At 36.5% G+C, this 21826-nt stretch overlaps 1 protein-coding gene across 1 annotated transcript; it reads right to left on the reverse strand.

The window, feature by feature from the left end:
- Positions 1–17726: 17726 nt before the first annotated feature.
- On the reverse strand, positions 17727–18798 carry LOC133782639 (uncharacterized). The gene is made up of 2 exons (XM_062221974.1): positions 18394–18798; positions 17727–18298 (listed from the first exon to the last, which is right to left on the reverse strand). The coding sequence occupies exons 1-2, from the start codon at positions 18611–18613 to the stop codon at positions 17991–17993; spliced, it is 528 nt and encodes a 175-aa protein (XP_062077958.1). The 5' UTR covers positions 18614–18798; the 3' UTR covers positions 17727–17990.
- Between the last annotated feature and the right edge of the window lie 3028 nt (positions 18799–21826).

A 21826-nucleotide genomic window follows, 5' to 3' on the forward strand; every position in this document is an offset into this window, starting at 1 on the left:
TATGATTTATTGGTATTTGAGAATATTGAGAATAACGGGAATTGGAGGGTGTTAATTATGATTAAAGAAGGTGGGAAAGGACGATTGTGCCCTTGGTGGCTGTTAAGGTTCATTTTAGACTTGAGGGAATTTAGGTCTTTTCATCCTTAAGGTTGTAGAAAGCTGTAGAAAACAGAGCCTCACTTCTCTTCTCTCCCGATGGTCATTTCTCTTTGGATTTTCAAGCCTTTTTTAGGAATCAAGCTTGGCCAAGCTAGGGTTGTATTCTACCATTGAAGAGGGTGTTAAGCTGAGATTGAGGTGAGCTTTTATCCATTAAAACTCTTGTTCTTGCTCTGTTTTCCTAGTTGAGTTTCAGCTGGTTTTTGAGTTGGAAAGTTGGGAATTGATTGGAGTTTTGGCTAGGGTTCTTGTGGTTGTGGTGCCTAGGACATGTGGGGATGGTTTTTGGGTTCAATTGGGGGTTTAAATGATGTTGGGAAGCTTTTGGTTTGGGTTAGAAATGGTGGAGTCGAAGGGAGAAGTTTCTGGGCAACTTCAGGCTAGAGGTAGCTCTTTAGCGCCCACAAGCGCTACCCAGGGTGGGCTTTGGGCAGTTTTGGTTCTATGAAGAGCGTTGGGGCTCTAGGGGGGTAACGCTACAGCACTACCCTGTTTCTTCAGAATCCAGTTTTGAGTGTTTCTAAGGGTTTTTGGCTCGAGGTTTCAATTCCTAAGGCCTGTGATCGAATCTACACACCGTGTGGGTACATTTCGGGGTCCCGAGAGTGGGGTTTAGATCAAGACCCTATTTTTGATGATTTTCATTAATCGGAGATTATATTTGGTTATGATTAGGTGACCGCTAAGGGATTAAAGGATCGATCGTTCTCAAGGGTCGTTCTTGTTCTAATTCTCGCTCGAACCAGAGGTAAGAAAACTGCACCTTATGTATATGACATGCATGGTTATTCTTGATGCATGTTGGATGTTTAAATGTGACATGCATGGTTATTGTTGAGGAATGTCAAGTGATTAAATGTGATGCATGTGTTGCACGAGAAACATGTGATTAGGGCATGCCGTGAATATTGAATATGAGATGTTTAGAGCTTGAGTCTCTGTGTTTATGCATGATCCTAATTATGCTAGCAATTATTGAGTAAGCATGTTGAATGCCCTGTATTCGTATATTTGACATGTGATATATGTTTGGTAGCATTGCTTGCTTGTGTATGGCACTGACTAGTCAGGGTCGGCACTGGTTGCGTATTACTGACCTAAGAGCCAGAAATGGCATAAGCGTCATGAATGTAGGGCCAATAAAAGATTAGATCTAATAGATATCAGTGTTGAATGACTCTGGGAGCATTGATTCTAGACTGACCCTAAGGTCGATGAAAATTATAAGCGCTTTACTAGTCTAGGATTAGTTACTCAGAGCCAGGGCCAAAGGCCTAGGTGACGGTTTGTCATGTGGCTAGGGAGTGGAATCCCATGGTTGTGACTCTATGGTCATGCGATAGGTTATATTGGTGACTAGTTCATCGAACACCTATCTTGTTTAAGCTAGTGAAATGATCACTTATCTACAAAGCCCCGGTGACCCTATCGTTACATGGCTAATGGGAACGAAACCCACCTTAGTGACAACTACAATTGTCACTCTTCTATTTGGGGTTGAAAGCCCCGGATGATTATTATAATCATCGGTTGATGTTGTATATTCATCATTACATGAACTCATTTGCCTGCATGAATAGGGCTATACCTTCTAGGCGTGTGCCTTATGATTTGAGGACATGTTATTACTGTTCGTGAGCATATTAAGTTTTCTTGCTGGGCTTCGGCTCACGGGTGCTATGTGGTGCAGGTAAAGGCAAAAGAAAGTTGGACCATCCTTGAGTTGGAGAGCTTAGGTGACGATGTGTACATATGTGGCTGCTCGACCGCCACGGCCGAGGGGTGAAAGAGGAACTATGGTTAAACCCTGTTTTGCTGCTTAGATCGGCTGGTTGTAAATATTTTCTTGTAATAGACCTTTAAATTATATTTTTGGGATCCCAATGTATACAGTAAACGTTCTAATGAAATGTTATATCTTAACCAAAATATTTAATCCCTAAACCTCTAATCATACTTAGTTACACAATTTTGGCCAAATGACTCGATTTGCGAGTTTAGCACTGTTTATAAGTCACATCGTAACGGTCCCTGGAGTTTAGGGTGTTACAGTCTTTGAGTTTGAAATATTTCTTTAATTGAGACTTAAAGTTATAAACATCTTCATCATTGTTACTTGCAAGTATAATATCATCAACATAGATAAGTAAGGCAAGGAAAACACCTGATTTTTTGCAGATGAAAAGAGAATGATCGGATGGAGATTGCTGAAATCCGAGCATGGTTAAAGTAGATATAAGTTTTTCATACCATTGTCAAGAGGATTGTTTGAGTCCATAGAGACTCTTCGTTAGTTTACAAATTAGGTTAGGGGGTATCACCCCCTTAATGATATATCCTTGAGGAATAGTCATGTACACTTGTTCATTCAAATCACCATAGAGAAAAGTATTATCAATATCTATTTGATGCAAAGATAAATTTTTGGAAGAAGCTATTGCTAGTAACATTTTAAGTGTAGAGAATTTAGCAACGGGTGCGAAAGTTTCAGAATAATCGATACCTTCTTGTTGGTGTATCCTTTGGTGACAAGACGAGCTTTGTAACGATTGATCTCTCCTGTGAAGTTATATTTAATTTTGTACACCCATTTACAGCCAATGGTGTGTTGACCTTGTGGGAGTGAGACTATTTTCCAAGTTTTGCTTGCATCTAAGGCATTGAGTTCTTGTTGCATAGCTTGTTGCCATTCTGTTTTGGTAGCAACTATAGCATAATTTTTTTGGTTCCGAAATGCAGTTGGCAGCTAAGAAGGCAGCCTTGAAAGATGGTGAAAACCTATCATAACATAAGAAATTTGAAATGGGATGGGATGTAGATGGTACCGTAGTGGTATATTGATAGATGCAATCTATGAAGTGAGACGACTTGTTGATTTGTCTGCCATATTTGGAAGTAGCATGAGGTTTTGTTGGAGCATCTTGGTGTTGAGATGAGTCTAACCGAAGAGTAGAATCAACTTGGTTAGGAGGAGGACCTGCATTTGGGTGAGTAGATGGAGCAGTAGGAGTAGGTGTAGTACTTGGTAGGGTAGAACCTGCATGTATTAGTAGTTGGCAAAATAGATTGAGAAAAAAATTTATCAATTTCTGGACGTGTATTCAGAGTCTGAAGAGGATAAATTGTTTTATAGAAAATAACATCACGTGAACGAAAAATTTGGTTAGTTTCAATATCAAGTAAAGTGTAAGATTTCATACCACGAGGATATCCAATGAATATGCATGCTCTTGAGCAAGGATAGAATTTATGTCTCTTGCTATCGAGAGTGGATGCATAAGCTAAGCATTCTATGTTTCGTAAATGATTATAATTTGGAGCTTTGTTGTATAATAATTCAAAATGAGTTTTGAATTGAAACAATCTAGATGGTGTTCTATTTATCAAATGGATAGCAGGTGAATAAGATAGCTCCAATATGATAATGAAATATTTGATTGGAAACATAGTGCTCTAGCTACATTCAAAATATGTTGATGTTTTCGCTCCACAACAGAATTTTTTTGTGGGCATTCAACACATGAGTTATATTGGATGATACCCTTTTGTGGCAAAAAATTATGTTAAATTGAGTTTTTGATCATTTTTCGGCTCTTACCGATTTGATGCTTTTAGAAAATTGAGTATTGATCAAAGTTATGAACTTTGGGATAGCTTGTTGGGCTTCAGGTTTTGACTTCAGCATGTATACCCAAGTAAATCTTGTTGCATCATCAACAATGGTTAGAGAAATATTTATATCCTTTAATGCTTAAGATATGAAATGGTCCCCATATTTATAGATGTATTAAATCAAATGGACTAGAAACAAAATTGTTGTTAGAAATAAAAGGTAATCTCTTTTGTTTTGCAAAATGAAAAATAGAACAAGGAATAGAATAATTGATAGAATCTGAAAAATGTAACTCTTTATTGATATTTGAAGTAACTAACATGGATGGCTGGCCAATTCGTGAGTGTCATTGGTCCACATTATTACAGTTGTGACATGAAACAAGTTTGGAAGGAGTAGAACAAACTTTTGTCAAAATGTAGAGATTGTGGAGCTTCTTAGCAATCCCAATTTTTATGTGCCGAGTAGGATCTGATATTGAACATTCATTTGAGTTGAAAACAAAAGTGTTAGAAGTATTTTTGAGTAAGTGAGTAATAGACAAAAGGTTAAATTGAAATTTTGGAACATAGAGGACATTGTATAATGATATATGTTCATTGATATGAACGGTTCCTGATTTGTCAATGGGAATTTTGTGACCATTAGACAAACTAATGTGGGTCACAGGAAGTTGTTTATGAAAATAAGCAAAGCTATTTATGTCAAAGCAAATGTTTGTGTAGCACCACTATCAAGAATAAAAAAAACAGGGGGGAAAAGGCTTTTCTTACCGGAAAAGTTGTTCAAAGTGGAATTATTCTCGGTTATGGTAGTGTTGTGCGATTGGGTGTGGCCTTGTTGCAGTTGTTGACTGAGAATAGAAATTATTTGTTAACAATTTTGTGGGGTGAGATTTGCCAAGCTTGTTGAAGGACCAAATACTTGAAAGGGTTTTGATGAGTTCCCATTTGTAAAGTCATGTTGCTTCTTGCGATCATAGACATTTTGTAGCGACCCAAATTTGCTAATAAGGCTTGGAGCCTTGATTAGTGTGCCTGGAGGGCAATAATTGTTATATTATGTTAATTTATGTGAATTTAATGAATATGTGATTAGAGTGCATGTTTAGGTGATTAAATATGCATGTGGGCCCCGTATGATTGTTGGGGGCAAATTGGTAATTTTAGCCCGTTGAGGGCATAAATGTAATATATGTAATATTGTTGATATAATTGTGAATTATTTGTGATGCACGTTCCGAGACGGTCCTAGGAAGCCGTTTAACTAGAAAGTCACAACGGGGTCAAATGCCCGGCTCGGGAGGAGCCTAGGGTTATTTTGGGAATATTATAACTTGAGTCTGGGAATTTGTAAGTAATGGTTAGTGACATTTTGGTAGCTTGGGTAACCATTGTTAACCGTTAAGGATAGCTACTCTAGGTGGGAAAATGGTATATTTTTAAGGGATGGGAAAGGTCTAAGATGCCCTTGAGGTTTAGCTAAAAAGAGAGTTAGATGGAAGGGCAAAAGGGTCTTTTGGCTAGGATATAGATGAATTTGGCTGAGGAAAAATCATTCACGTTACTTTACTTTAAGTATAATCTGAATATTGTGTTGGGGTGTTGGGGAGATTAGAGGAATCAAGAAGCTAGAAGGAAAGGAGAAAGAGGAAAAGAGCTGGGTATTTTGAGGCTTAGGAGGAGAATCAAGCCTGGCTTGAGGCAACTAAAATCAAACATAGGTCAAGATTGATCCAGAGGTAAGCTTCATCTCTGAATTTTGGTGTTCTTGCAAGTTCTTTTAGAGTTTGGGTTGAATTCTGAAAGTTGGGTTTTGGTTTAAAAATTGAGGGAATTCATCTTGGGAATCAAGAGGGATTAACTTGAAGCTGGAATTGGAGGAAGCTCAGAGTTGAATTTCCATTTGAGGTAAGAGTTTCATGCACCACTGTTTTGTTGAGCTGCTGTGGTTTAAGTTTCTGGGTTGTTGGTTTAAGTTTTGTAGAGTTTTAAACCAATTCTTGAATTATGGGTTTGATCATGTGCCTAGGCTTGTTGCTGACGTTTCTGAGTTGTTAGATGGTTTATATGGGGTTTTGGATTGAATTTGGGACTTAGGTATGCATGGGTGTTGATTTGGGAGTGTTTTGGCTCAAGAATATGTTGGGGAAAAACCCAGAAATCTGGGTTCGCGAAGGGGCGCCGCGACCCTGTTCTTCTGCGCCGCGGCACTAGGCTGTAGCAGAGGACGAGGGCCATTCTGAGCGCTGCGGCCCTCATGGGGTGGCACCGCGGCGCTAGGCCATTTCCGGGCAGGGGAAAATTGTGGTTTTTAGGCTTTTGCCCAGGGGGCTCGAGGGACGCTTCCGCCACTTTGTGTGGGGTTCCAGGAGGTCCCGAGGGCTCGGGTTTGGTTCCGGGAAACACTTTTGAATTGGTTAGTAATGGGGATGCTATTTGTGTGTTGTGACTAGGTTCTCGGAGAGGCTCGGATTAGAGGACCGTGCTCGAGGGTTCAATGCTTAAGAAACTCAGGACACAGGTAAGAGAACTGCTGTACCCATAGAGCAGGGCGAGACCCCATACTTGTGTTGCATGGCACAACACTATATGATTATGTGTTGGGTGTAGCCCATTGATTATGTAATTTATGTTTGAGTTATGTTTAGATTATGCTGTGTATGCATATATGTGAATGATCGGCTAGGGCCGGGAACGGTAAAGGCTGAGAACGGCAAAGGGCTGGGAGTAACGTTTAGCACGTGGAGTGTGAGTTGCCAGGGTGGGACCCTAGGGGATACCTGGGATATCCTTACAGTGTAGACCGCAACTCAGGGCCTGGTAAAGCGCCTGAGACAACATGGCCGTATGTGTTAGCTTGATGACAAACTGGTTATATGCTAGGTGGTTCATATGTATATGTTATTTGTTTATGTGGAGTTTTCTTGCTGGGCTTCGACTCACGGGTGCTCTGTGGTGGAGGTAAGGGCAAAGAGAAGGTGAACCGACCATGAGTATGGAGAGTGTGACGTGACGCGTACATGTTAGGTCTTCCTAGCTGCCATGGCCAGGGGTATTTTTGGAAGTTGTTTGTAAAGAACCCTATTTTGTCGTTTAGCCGAACTTGAGTATATTTTGAGTTGTAAATATTTGTAAACAGTATTTTGGGATCCCAAATGTTAAATGTTTTACAACTTTTAGTAAATGAGATTATTTTCAAAGTTTATGTCCCTGTTTATGATTTAATTACACGTTTATTGCATTTGGGTTATTAGGGTTCGAGTGGATGTTGTGGGGATTCGGGTTGGTAGAAGATGTGGGGTTTGGTTTTGGATGTTCAGAAGGGTATGGAGATTGTGCTGCAACAATGAGATTGGTGTGAGTTGGACCCAATTTTATTTGTCTTTTTTCTTGAATGACCATAGAAAAAACTTTGTAAAGGTTAGGGAAATGGCCTATCAATAAGATTTGTGCTCGGACAGCATGAAAAGATTCATTTAACCCTGACCAAAATTGAAGAACTTGATCTTGATTGTGATGATCATGATTGTTAGCAAAGCCAGCACAAGTACAAGGTATACGGGATCAATGTTCATGAATCTCATCCCACGTGGATTTCAGTTTTGTAAAGTAAGTATTTACAGAGTTATCACCTTGATGAAGGCTGATGAGAGTGTTACGCAGCTCAAAGATTCTTGTCCTGTTCCCTTGATCGAATTTGTTGTTCAACTCAGTCCACATGGCTGAAGCTGTATCAAGGTACATTATGCTTGTCTTGATTTTGGGTGAGAGAGAGTGAAGGAGCCAAGACATGACCATTTGATTTAATCTGTGCCAAGAGGTAAAGTTTGGATCTTTTGCAGCAAGAGGGGGAAGATCGCCATTGAGAAAGGCAGATTTGTTCTTGGCCATGATGGAAAGACAAAAATTGCGCCTCCAAGAAGGAAAGTTCTTCTCAATCTGAGGTGGAGAGGCAAGAATGAAACATGGGTGGTCACCATTGCCATGGAAGTAAGGGCTTTGCACATCTTCATGTTGGGGACGATTGGGAGATGTGAGAGTAGAGTAACGATTTGATGTGGCCACATTGGGACCTTCGGGAGATTTGTGAGAAAGAGGATTGCTAGAATCTGGAGGTAAAACGCCTAGGTTTGTATTTGCAGAGGAACCAGGCGGCGAGGCAGAACCAATGGGCGGCAAACGGGGCTTCAGGAATGGTGGATCGATTTTTTTGTCTGGACCATCTTCAATGGAGATAGGGCTTCAATGAATTTTCTGTGATACCTTATTAGAAAAAAAGACTTATTAATATATATTGAAAACCTTACAACCTTACAACTAATAATACTTAGCTATATAGGCGATAGTTTTGTAAAAAGAAGAGTAATACAAGAACCATAACAGAATTAACAAATTAGTTAGTACCATCAACACAATTTGTCAGATATCATTTTGTTTAAACACCCACTTTAATCAAGATTGTTACCATATATCTCATATTAAATGGTTCACGTGTGACAAATCTTGTTGTACACATGAAGAGATATTATTTACTCTTTGTAATTTTCTTATATTAATGATAGTGCAGCCCTTTCTACCGCGGATCTAGGTAATAAACTTTGGTGAATCACAACAGTTTGTGTGTTATTTATTATATATTTATTTATTTGGTAGCTAAACCCATGTAACTTCACTGTTGCTTGCTTGTTGGTTCTTTGTTCCACCTGACCTTTTATATAGATACTAACTAATTGGAGGTTAAGTCTGGAGAAAAGATAGCTATCCATCTGATCTGATTAATATCTTTATGAAGTTGCATAATGGCATATTCGAAATTACTAGTGTCTCTTAGGGTTATTTAGTAACCGATAAAATTTTCTTATTTTACCTTGACTTGTATCAATATATCAACAAAAGAGTAGATATTAATCCACATTTATTTATTTATTTATTTATTTTAAATATTTGAGCTCGTTAAAACACTGAAGAGCAAAATTGATTGGGAAAAAGAGTATCAATAAGATATGATTAATAATTATCATAATAAAAGAGTAAATATAATAAGAATGTCAGGATGCCATTAAATACTTACAGTATAGTGGATTTTATCCTAACAAAAAAATTGAGAGAAAAACATAAAAAGACTACTGAGGAAAATATATTTGTAAAATTAAAAGGGGAAATTTGGGTATTTATGCACAACGTACGTGCATATATAAAAAAAATATATCATTTTTTAACATCATTTCAAAATAATACTACTATTTGTTTGATTTTCAAATATACATTTATCATATTTTTAGTCTTCATCCCTCTTCTCTCTTTCTACTCACCCTCTCTCTCTTGGGTCACATTTAGTCTTTGGAGTTATGGCAGCCACCACCAAACCATCATCACCACCAAATTTCTTTGAAAATATCTACAACTTTGGCATCATTCTCTATTTTTTTTTTCTTCTCTCTTTCTTCATATCTCTTAAAGTGTCCATGGAGACTAAAATAAAATACCTCATGATAGTTTTTGATGATATTCAACTTAAACATACTAAAAGTTCAATTAAGACACTAATTTATGCATTTCGAATAGATCTGTGCATGATTTTTTGGTATTTTTGCAATTTTTTCACAATTTTTTAGATTTGAAACGTAAAAATTTGCAGAAAAGTCGATATACCTCGATGCCCAGCTCGATGGGCCGTTAAAAGTCATGATTTTCATGATAAAAATTACTTGCCTTGATAGGCCTCGATATGCCTTGTGACAGTCAGAATCCCGTGATCCGTAGGGGGAAAGATCGGGTAAAAAGTTGTGTAATCCCACACCGCCTGAGGAAGGTCAAGTGTAATGATTCTAAGACTGTGTAGGTATGAGACTACACAGTTGAAGATGGCTTAAATGGATTGATAGGTACTACCTATATCAACAAGATGCATATTCTTTTCGGTAGCCCATCACTTGAGAACTACAAAGTTAAGCGTGCTAGATTTGGCAAAGTCTCATGATGGGTGACCTCCTGGGAAATTTTCCTAGGAAGCGTGCGAGTGAGGACAAAACACGCCGGAAAGATTCGTGGTGGTTTGCAGGACCAATCGTCATTCCAGGAAGCAGTCATAGTGACGTGGGGCGTTACAAATGGTATCAGAGCCTTGACCCAGCCGGAAGTGTGGCCGACAGGGACGTCAGACCCCTAAGGGGGGTGATTGTGACAGTTAGAATCCCGTGATCCGCAGGGGGAAAGACCGGGTAAAAAGTTGTGCAATCCCACACCGCCTGGGGAAAGTCAAGTGTAATGATTCTAAGACTGTGTATGTATGGGACTACATAGTTTAAGGGGGCTTAAATGGATTGATAGGTACTACCTATGTCAAAAGGATGCATCTTCTTTTCGGTAGCCCATCATTTGAGAACTCCAAAGTTAAGCGTGCTTGATCTTGAGTAGTCTCATGATGGGTGACCTCCTGGGAAGTTTTCCCAAGAAGCGTGCGAGTGAGGACAAAACACGCTGGAAAGATTCGTGATGGTTTGTAGGGCCAGTCGTCATTCTAGGAAGCAGTCATAGTGACATGGGACATTACATGCCTTGATGCAAATCAATGCAATTAACAGAAAGTGCATAACTTTTCATTTGGATGTCTGTTTGAGGTGATTTTCTTTAGTTTGGGTATTTTCTTCAGATCAACATGTTTGGGAAGTGTACACACACATTTAGGAAGTTGAAAGTTTGAAAACATACTCAACTTTGAAAATATAAGGGTATTGTGTTTGAACATTGGTGTGTTTTCAACTTCCCAAATATGTGTGTACACATCTTAGATGTGTAGATCTCAAGAAAATACCCAAATTAAAAAAAAAACACCTCAAACGGATACCCGAGTGAAAAATTATGCACATTCTATGAATTGCATCGAGGTATGTCGAGGCCTATCGAGGTGGCATCGAGGTGTGTCGAGGCATATGGTTTTTTTTCATGAAAATCATGATTTTTAAGATATACCTCGATGTATCTCGATGCCCAACTCGATGGACCATTAAAAATAATGATTTCCATGAAGAAAAAAAACACTTGCCTAGTCACATGTTGAGAGGCGTGTGTAGGATCCTTTCTTCTCTCCACGATGAAGAAGAAGAAGGTTACTCGAAAGCCTGCATCAAGATCAAGGAATGAGGAGCCCCTTAAATCCACGCCCATGTCGGAATCTTCAACGAAGGACCAAGTACATAGCCTGCATTCAGAGGAAGATCTACTTATGCAATTATCTGAAGGTAAGAAGCTGATAAATAACCCATTATCGGAGGAATCGTTGAGCCCTGTTAGTGATGGTGGTCCAATTCACCTGGAGGAAGAAGTGCTGGAAAAGAATAGGGCTGCGAATGCTGAGAAAGATGAATTTCAAGCTTCAGCTCAATCTCATTGGGCGAATCTTAGGGATAAACTTCTTATCAATGAGGCGACTAACCTTCATTATGAGGAGCCGATTACGAAAAATGGGAAGAAAGTTGCTCAAATTGATATGGCTGAGGTTGCAGAACAGGCTCAGAATTGGAGCTTAGCAGTGATATGTATGGTAATGGGAGCCAATCCCCCATTTGCTGTGTTTGAAGGCTTTGTGAAACGAATTTGGGGACACCTGGGTATTGAATGGGTTGTGAGGATGAATATGGGACTCACCATTGTCAAATTCAATGATGAGGCTACTAGAGATTTTGTTCTGGAGAATGGCATTGTGCAGTTCGACAAGAAGCCAGTTATTGTACGACCTTGGACTCAAGATCTAGACACTATAAGGTTAGTCCGCTCTGTACCTCTTTGGATCAGACTACCTAATTTAGGTCTTCAATATTGGGGGAAAAATGTCTAAGTGCCTTGGTTAGTACAATTGGGAAACCAATTATGGTGTACAAGTTTACAAAGGATAGATCGATGGTCAGATATGCTAGAGTTCTAGTTGAAATGGAGATAATTGATGACCCTCCATTTATCATATATTTTGTGAATGAGAGAGGACAGATTCAAGAACAGTTTGTTGAATATGAATGGCTCCCCATAAAATGCAATAATTGCAAAGGATTTGGTCATAATGTGGCTGATTGCAAGAAAAATGACTCTAAGGTTTGGGTAAAAAAGAGTGCGACTGAATAGGAACTTGCCAGTTCTGTTCCTGAGGTTGCAGTTGCTGAGGCTAATTCAGGTGAATCATATGGCGTTCCTGTGGCTATTAAAGTAATGGAAGAGAAACATGCTGAATCAGTGATAGATGTTCGAGTGGCAGCTGAAGAACAGAGACTTTCACAGGATCGTCTATTATCACCTACTCAGGCTAATAAAGAGAATTGGGAAGTTCCTAAGAAAGTTGGGAACTCAAAAAGTAGAGGCAAGTCTGTGCGATCTGATTTGGACAACAAACAGAATACATTCAAGGTTCTTCAAGAACAGGAAAAAGGAGAGAAAAATGGGAACTTAAATAACTCAAAGTCTGATGGATTGCTCAAATATTCTTAGTTGGAATGTAAGGGGTATGAATAAGAGAGACAAACAACATGCTATTCTGAGTCTCTTAAAGACAAATAAAGTGGGTATTTGTGCTTTATTAGAGAATAAATTGAAGAAGGATAAAGCTGATGATATGATGACTAAATTGTTCTTTGGCTGGGAACACTACAGTAGTAATGTCACAGAAGGCAGATTATTGATTCTTTGGAAGAAATCTTTTATCAAGGTTCAGGTTTTGTTGGAACACCAACAATTTATTCACTGTTTGGTTAGATTTACAAGCTTACAGTTGGAAATTGTGGTCACTTTTGTATATGGTTTTAACTCTTTGGTTGAAAGATTGGATATGTGGAGGGGTCTATCTTCTATTCATGTTTCAAACAAGCCTTGGTTGGTCGTGGGAGATTTCAATGTTGTGTTTAATTTTGATGACAGATTGGGAGGGAAGGTGATTAGTGCAACTAAGATTCTTGACTCTACTGCTTGGCTAGCCTGTTCTCAGCTGGCTTCTCTCAAGAGTATTGGATCTAATTTCACCTGGTCTAATAAACAGGAGGGAGGTGATAGAGTTTATTCAAAAATAGATCATGTGTTTATTAATGAAGATTGGATTGATACCTTGCCTAGTCTATTGTTGAACTTCAATGGGATGTCCATTCAGACCATTGTTTTTTTCTCATCAAGACTCTTAAGCTTGGGAATCTGGGCATAAAACCATTTTGGTTCTTTAATTTCTGGATTGCTCACAGAAGGTTTAAAGAGGTAGTTATAGACAGTTGGCATAAGCCTATGATAGTAGGGGGCTTACTGGGAGTGACAAAGAAGCTGCTACAGCTGAAACATATTTTGAAAACTTTTAAAATAGGAAGGAAATTGGTGATGTTGAGCAGGGTTATCATCAAGCTAAGGGAGTCTATCAGCTGGCATTATCAAAAGCTCAAGCTTCTCCATCTGATGCTGCTGCTCAGGAGGCTGAAAAAATAGCTACGGTTTGTTATAAAGAACATTATGCTAGATACAGAAGTTATTTAATTCAGCGCAGCAAAGTTACATGGCTTCAGAAGGGTGATGATAATAACTCGTACTTTCATTCTTGCATTAAAAAAAGAAGGGAGGAGAATCGAATTGTTTCATTTCTGAATGAGCAGGGGGACATCATTGATGATTATAATAAAGTAGTTCATCATTTCCTGGACCATTTCAGAGGATATATGGGAAGTAACAGTTCTGCTACCAGTACTTTTAATTCTGAATGCATTGAGTTAGGTCCTTGCTTAGATATTGAAATGCAACTGGGTTTAATTAGAGAGTTTAAGAAATCAGATGTCAAGAAGGCTTTGTTTAGCATACCGGGCACCAAAAGTCCAGGACTGGATGGTTATGGTTCAGAGTTTTACAAAGCAATGTGGCAGCAAATAGGTGATGACATATCAGCGGCAGTCCTTGAGTTTTTTTTATTCTGGGAAGATACCTTCTGACCTCAATAAAACAGTGTTGGCTTTAGTCCCTAAAACTGAAATGCCTAGCAGGGCAATAGATTATAGACCCATAGCGTGCTGCAATACTCTATATAAGTGCATCTCTAAAATGCTTTGCAGTAGGCTCTCAGAAGTTTTACCCACTCTAATTAGTCATAATCAAGGTGCCTTTATTAAAGGGAGATCTCTAGCTCATAATATTCTAATTTTTCAAGATTTGATTAAGAATTACAATAGAAGGAATACTTCCCCGAGGTGTGCTTTAAAGATAGATCTAAGTAAGGCCTATGATACAGTGGACTGGTGTTTTTTGGAGAGGTTATTAATCAGTCTTCGATTTCCTACTAGGTTTATTCATTGGGTGATGGTATGTCTCCGAGGTACTTCTTATGTACTCATGATGAATGGTAGATTGCAGGGGGGGTTTCAGGGAGTTAAGGGGCTTCGTCAAGGAGACCCTATCTCACCATTACTGTTTGTGTTAGTTATGGAATATCTCTCTCGACTGCTTCAACTAGGGGCTTTGAACCTTGATTTCCGATTTCACCCTTTGTGTAAAAGTCTCAAGATCATCAACTTATGTTTTGCTGATGATTTAGTGATTTTTTGTAAGGCTAACAGAGGCTCAGTTCAGATTATAAAACAGGATTTTGATGATTTCTGCATCTGTACAGGAATGAAGGCTAATCTCAGTAAGTCTCAAGTATTTTTTGGGGGTATTTCAGCTAATGACAAGGTCCAGTTACAACAGATTTTGCAACTTGAAGAGGGAACTTTCCCTCTCAAATATCTTAGGATTCCTATGAGACCAACAAAATGGAAAGAGGCAGACTGTGGTGAGATACTTAAAAAAATTAAACTAAGGCTTCATACTTGGACTAAAAGACAATTATCATATGCAGGTCGGACTCAGCTCATTTCCTCTGTTCTTTTGGGGTTGTGAAATTATTGGATGAACATCTTCTTGTTGCCTCAAAGTATAATCAAAGAGGTAGACAAACTTTGCATGTGGTTTCTATGGGGTAACAATGGTACTAGAAGTAACTTTCATCTCACTTCCTGGTCTACTGTTTGTTTGCCAAAATCTTTTGGAGGATTGGGTTTTGGTGAAGGCTCTAAGTGGAACAAGGCAATGCTAGGCAAATACATTTAGGCTATTAGTCATCAACAGGAGACTTTGTGGGTCAAAATTTCTGGCACTACCAACTTAAGGCAGATAAAAGTTGGTACTGGCGTAAAATCTATCATATTCATGGAATTTTTACTCAAGAGGACATTGATAAAGCTGGCAGTCAAGGGAGGTTCAAAATTGGGTTGTTATATGCGAGTTATTTACATCAAGATCCATTCAAATACCATCATTTTGTGTGGAATAGAATGAGTGTGCCCAAACATAGATTTATTACTTGGCAAGCTGTGAATGCTAAGCTGTTAACCCAAGATCACTTGCATCGGGTGCTAATGTTTCTTGACAGTACCCTTTGCCCGGTCTGTGAACAAGTTGAAGAGAGCCATGTTCATTTATTTTTTTATTGCTGTTTCTCTCAGCAGGTGATGCTCCAAATTCAAGGTTGGATTGGCTGCAAATGGCCTTTAAATTTCAATGGCTGGACCAGGTGGATTGAAGATATGAGGAAGGGTGTAAAGGCAACAATGGTGGCGGCTGTTTTTTCAGCAACAGTTTATTACATTTGGCATAATAGAAATACTTGTTTTGTTCATAGTTACTCTCTTAGCGTCAATACTATGGTTGATTTGATAAAAAAAGATATAATATATAGATTTAGTTGCTTTACACATAAGAATCTGAAAGGAAATAAGCATCTTTCAGTGAGGAAAATTTGCTCCATGTAATGTGGCTGAGACCTTTTCCTTAAGGGGGTTGTTTGGTTGTATTTGTTTGTGATTAATAAAGTCTTACTTTCTTGATCAAAAAAAAAAAACACTTGCCTCGATAGGCCTCGACAGTCATCGACATGCCTCGATGCAAATCAATTCAATTAATAGAAAGTGCATAATTTTTCACTCCGGTGTCCGTTTTAGGTGATTTTTTTTTAAAATTTTGGTATTTTCTTGAGATCTACATGTCTGGGATGTGTACACACACATTTGTGAAGTTGAAATTTTGAAAATATACCCAACTTTGAAAATATAAGGGTATTGTTTTGAACTTTGGTGTGTTTTCAAGCTTTCAACTTCCCAAATGTGTGTGTACACACCCCAAACGTGTAGATCTCAAGAAAATACCCACATTAAAAAAAATAACCTCAAACGGACACCCGAGTAAAAAGTTATGCACTTTCTATTAATTGCATTGATTTGCATCGAAGCATGTCGAGGACTGTCGAGGCTTATCGAGGCAAGTGATTTTTTTCATGGAAATCATGATTTGTAAGGGTCCATCGAGCTGGGTATTGAAGTACATTGAGGTCTATCGAGGTATATCTTAAAAATCATGATTTTCATGAAAAAAAAACATATGTCTCGACACATCTCGATGCCACCTCGATAGGCCTCGACACAACTCGATGCAATTCATAGAAAGTACATAATTTTTCACTTGGGTGTCTGTTTGAGGTAATTTAGTTTTTTATTTTTTATTTTTGTATTTTCTTGAGATCTACACAACTAAGATGTGTACACACACATTTGCGAAGTTGAAAGCTTGAAAACACACCAAAGTTCAAAATAATACCCTTATATTTTAAAAGTTTGGTATGTTTTCAAACTATCAACTACCCAAATGTGAGTGTACACATTCTAGACGTGTAGATCTCAAGGAAATACCCAAATTAAAAAAAATAATCTCAGACGGACACCCGAGTGAAAAGTTATGCACTTTCTATTAATTGCATTGATTTGCATCGAGGCATGTCGAAGTCTATCGAGGCCTATCAAAGAAAGGGGTTTTTTTTTTCATGAAAATCATGATTTTTAACGGCCCATCAAACTGTGCATCGAGGTATATCAAGTTTTCTGCAATTTTTTATGTTTCAGATCTAAAAAATTGCAAAAAAAAACCAAAATATCATGCACAGATCTATTCGAAGTGCATAAATTAGTGTCTTAATTGAACTTTTAGTAAGTTTAAGTTTCATATCATCAAAAACTATCATGAGGCATTTTATTTTAGTCTCTATAGACACTTTAATAGAGAAGAAGAAAGATAGAAGAAAAAGATAGAGGAGTATGCCAAAGTTGCAGACGTTTTGTCAAAGAAATTTGGTGGTGATGATATTTTGGTAGCAACTACCATAACTCCAAAGAATAAATGTGACCCGAGAGAGAGGAAGTAGAGAGAGAAGATTGATGAAGACTAAAAAAATAATAAGGATATTTTTTAAAACCAAACAAATAGTAGCATTATTTTGTAATGTTGTTAAAAAATGATATCTTTTTTATATATGCACCCTTGTGCATAAATATCCAAATTTCCCAAATAAAATTACAAGCAACTGTTTTTACTATTCTTTTGGAATATATTTATAAAATATTTTAAATTTAAAAAAATTATATTATATTTAAGTATTAACTTTAAAAATAAAAAATCAATTTTGTATTTGATTTCAATCCAAGAGAAAATAAAATTCTTTCGAATTCCTTTTTTTTTCAAATTAAAATCCAAGACAGGATGATTATTATATTATAACTATTATAAAGACCAATGTCGTAGATTTAATTATTTATGTAATCGTGACATATGTTGCGACCACTAGTTTAACTATTTTGATGGAAAAATATATATTAACACATACTATATTTGTCACAAAAATTAATATATAATATATTTGGTATAATTTTTAATGCTATGCTCCAATGAGAAAAATCAATATTTCATTAATAATTTTACTTTTATTAAAAAAAATAATAAAAATAACATAAAATAAAATAAAAAAGGATAGCATTCATACATTGATGCATCATGCTATATACATTGTGTATAAATTTGATACAATTCTTTTTTTTTATATATATAGAGTGAGCTATATTTTGGAATTGGGATGCACTAAGAACTTTAACAATTTACTATAATTTTTTAGAGCACAAAACTAAATAGAATAAGTTTTGAACTCTAATAACATTTGTTAGAGAAGACAACAAACCCAATTTTAAAACTACAATAACCTCATAAACCATATATGAACTTCTAAGGTTCACAGTAATACAAGTAAAAGTTACTATCAATCATAAACCATGAACTTGTCCACGATAATAACAGTTAAGTTTTCTATTTTATAATACAATAATACCAGTTTCAGTAATATATTAAACAGCTTCACTCTTTGCTTTTACTTCTTTCTTAGGCGTAACATAAAGACTATTAAAGAATTGCATGCCCATGAAATCGTCCATCATAAAAACTCTAACTACATTCTCTGTTTTCTCACTTTTAACCAAAGAAGCAGCTTTGTTCATACCCTCCATTTCCTCAACCAATTTCTTCACCTTTTCCACTTCTTTCTCCAATAACCCTATCTTATCTTCCAAGTTTTTTACTTCCGCCTTTCGATTCCCCTCCGATTCTTTCAAAGCATTAATCGATTTTTTCAAAACATTATAAGTGGGAACACCGCCTGCAATTTATTTATTTTTTTTTTAAAAAAAGAGTAAATTTGGAGCTTTTATATTTTGGAATACAAATAAAAAAAAAAAAAAAAAGAATGAGAACCTGGGACGAATTTGAGACCCTCCTCAGCTGAGTATTTGGCGACACTAGTGGCGAAGGGGATGATTTTAGACTTGGTTTCCTCGTCGGGTCCATAGCGAGTCAAGACCTTGCCGGAGTTATCTTTCACGACGCTGCCAATGTTTGTGACGGCGTCTTTGGTGAATCCGTAAGAGTTTTTGAGTGAATCGCTTATGGTGGTAATGTAATCCCAATACCCCATCTGGCTCTGGATCTGGCTCTAAAACCCCAAACCAAAGGGAAAGGTAAAGTTAGTGCATCTCCACTGGTGGTATTTAATTTGATGGAAATGAGGGACGTTGTCAAACAAGTAAGTCAAAATCAGGTATAGAAAATTAAAATTATTGTAGCACTGGTTTTTTTATTGAAAAGCGGGTCAAATTTCTTTCTTGATAATGCATGACCACTGACCAGTGGTAAGATCACCTTTATTATTATTATTATTATTATCATTATTATTATTATTATTCATTCTCAATTTTGACACCTCCATTAAAAATACTATTTTACTAATTGATAAAAAAGAAAAAAGAACAAGACTTCTTATATCTTATATGAATAATCTGTCCATATTTATCTCCACACAAATAGGAATTCAAATCTCCTCCCACATCATAAAAACAAAATAAAAGAGTTATTAATTTTTTAGAACTAAAAGAATATAAAGATTAAATAAGAATTCAAGAGTATAGCAAAGTGAAGGAATCAGTCTCCATCTCCAACTCCAAACACATCCAGTGTAATACCTTTATTTTATAATCAGCGTTAGAACATAAAAATATAAATATCTTTATTGCAAAATATACTACTTCAAATCGGGATCTCAATTTTACAACATAAAATATGTCCTTAAAAATACAGCAACATTTATTTTAGAGAAATAAAATACTCGTTAAGAAACAAAATATAAGCATTAGATCTTTCAGAAACTATATGGCCCTCACGAATATATAAAAAGCTATCCAGGTTCAACTCGCCACCGACCATTGATCTATTTACTTACTTTGATTGGCAGATTATCACTATAAGGAGTGAGCTTCTAAGCCCAGTAAAAAAAATATAATCACAACAAGCACACAAGCAATATTCACACACATCACAATTATTCCACTATTTCAATAATACTATAAAAACTATATATTGCTATAATAACTGTAACGCCATGCTAAACCTGGACCATTACACTTTGTGTGTTAAATTTGTGCTTAACTCGTTAAGCGAGTCATTTGGATTAATGCGTGTAGTTAGTGTTGACGCCGTATTTCGTCAACTTATATCTGAAGAGCACTAAACAAAGATTCAGAAAATAAGAAAGAACAAAATGATTTTTATGTGGTTCAGCAGTTAAAATCAGTCTAGTCCACGAGTCAATATTATTGATTTGCAATACTCTCCCAAAGCTTTCTCAGAGTAATTCAACAGAGTATTCTCAGTACCAAATTGTGTGTGAGTACAAATGAAAAATATCACGCTATTTATAGGCCTAGTTGGAATAATATCTTCCCCTGATTCATTCAGGGAAGTTACAACTGATTATTCTAATTTGAAATAAATGTAATTAAATACTTTAAAAATATAATATCTCATGATAATTGGGATTTAATTATTAGATAACGACAAATTTCCTAAAGAATAGGGATATCCTAACAACTGTTGTATGGAAAACGTGTCGCAGACCTCGATTGCCAGATTAGCATGCTTTTGAGATGGACATACATTCGAGCTTGTTATTTCGGTCAGCCCTCCTCAGTTGGTGGTTTCATCAAACTCAATCTTCGGAGGCCAATACTTTCGAGCTTGCAACGAAAGCTTGAATAACATCCATGTGTTTCAGAGAAGATTCGTTCTTTCGAGCTTGATGCTTAAGAACGAGCCTCTTATATTGGGGCTCGATTGCCAACAAGAACAAGTCAGGAATCATGCAAATTTGTACAAGTATTCAACCACTACTTGTTATTTTTGAGCTTACGCTTTTCGAGCCTACATTTCGAGGCTCATTTATTTACTTAAAAATTTGGGTGTAATATTTTGTTCTCTCAAAAGTGTTGGTTCGAATCCTTTGAGAAGGAAACTTTTGAACTCCAATTTTCGAAAAATGTGCCACCTACCACACTCGAGTGTGGACACGCGTCACTTGGGATAGCACGCCAGGAGTACTCAAGTACTCTTTATTCCTGCACACGTCCTTTCCTAGGACCTTTTGATGGGAAAAACTTATACATGATCTTTATTTATTTTCATGTATATCTAATATTAAACAAATTAATACAAGATAGCCTAAAACATGTTTCTAAAATTAAATTCAAAGATAAACAATGAATAGAATACTTACAGTATACGCAGGGGAATGAAAGAGTCATTCCTTCAGTTTCTCTAACTCTTGTATCCTCTCTGTCGTAGAGTATTATCAAGAAACTGAACTGATCTTTTATTTTCTTTACAGCCTTCCAATGTATCCTTAGAATCACCTAGACTAGGGTGGGCAATTCTCAACACATGAGATAGATACAGAGAAGAAGAAGAAGAGAAAATAATCAAAGAGGCTTAGAAAATGACTTGTGTTTAGAGATAATATAAAACTATCAGAAAACCAGTGATCAAACTTATCTGTTGTCTCAGAAATTTGAACTTGTGACTTCTCTCTAAGCACTCATTTTATAGACTCAATTATGCCATTTAATTTAATTAAAAAATCAATAAAATAATAGTCATTTTGAAGCCCTAGGTCAAAATTATCATGGGTTTTAGGCCCGTGAAATTTCCCATTTGATTATAAGTCCATTGGACTTAAAATCAAGGCATGTATTATTTTCTATTGATTTAATTAATTAAATAATTATTTAAATCCTTTATCAAATTAATTATTTATAATTTGAACCTTGATTTAAACTTATTTATTAATTTAGATACCAATTTATCTTAATTAATAAATCTGCCATAATTTCTCTTTTCTTCTCAAAATTACACAACTCTGTGAAACTATCCAAAATTGACCTTGTCAACTTTGATAATTCTAATTGACAATTAAATCAATTAATTGAGACTATCTATATGATTTTATCCAAGGTACAATGGGGACCATGGGCCTATGAAATCAAGCTTCAATAAGTTATCATAAATCTAACAAATAAATTTACTAACTTATTAATTCCTCGTGACTCCACTATAGACTCGGAATTGCACTCTTGAATTCATAGAACGCTCTATAAAAAATATAGATACGCTATTAATTATCCATTGTTACAACCATAATTGTCACTCAATTCTCTATAGACGGTCTACAATGAGATAGGACTAAAATACGGTTTTACCCCTCATTGTATTTTATCCTTAAAACACTTAGTTCCTTGTAAATGATATTTCAGTAAACTAATTTAATTACTGAAATGAGATCTCTATCATTTAACACCTTGAA

The sequence above is a fragment of the Humulus lupulus genome, chromosome 6, assembly GCF_963169125.1.
Source record: "Humulus lupulus chromosome 6, drHumLupu1.1, whole genome shotgun sequence".
In the NCBI taxonomy this organism is placed as follows: Eukaryota; Viridiplantae; Streptophyta; class Magnoliopsida; order Rosales; family Cannabaceae; genus Humulus; species Humulus lupulus.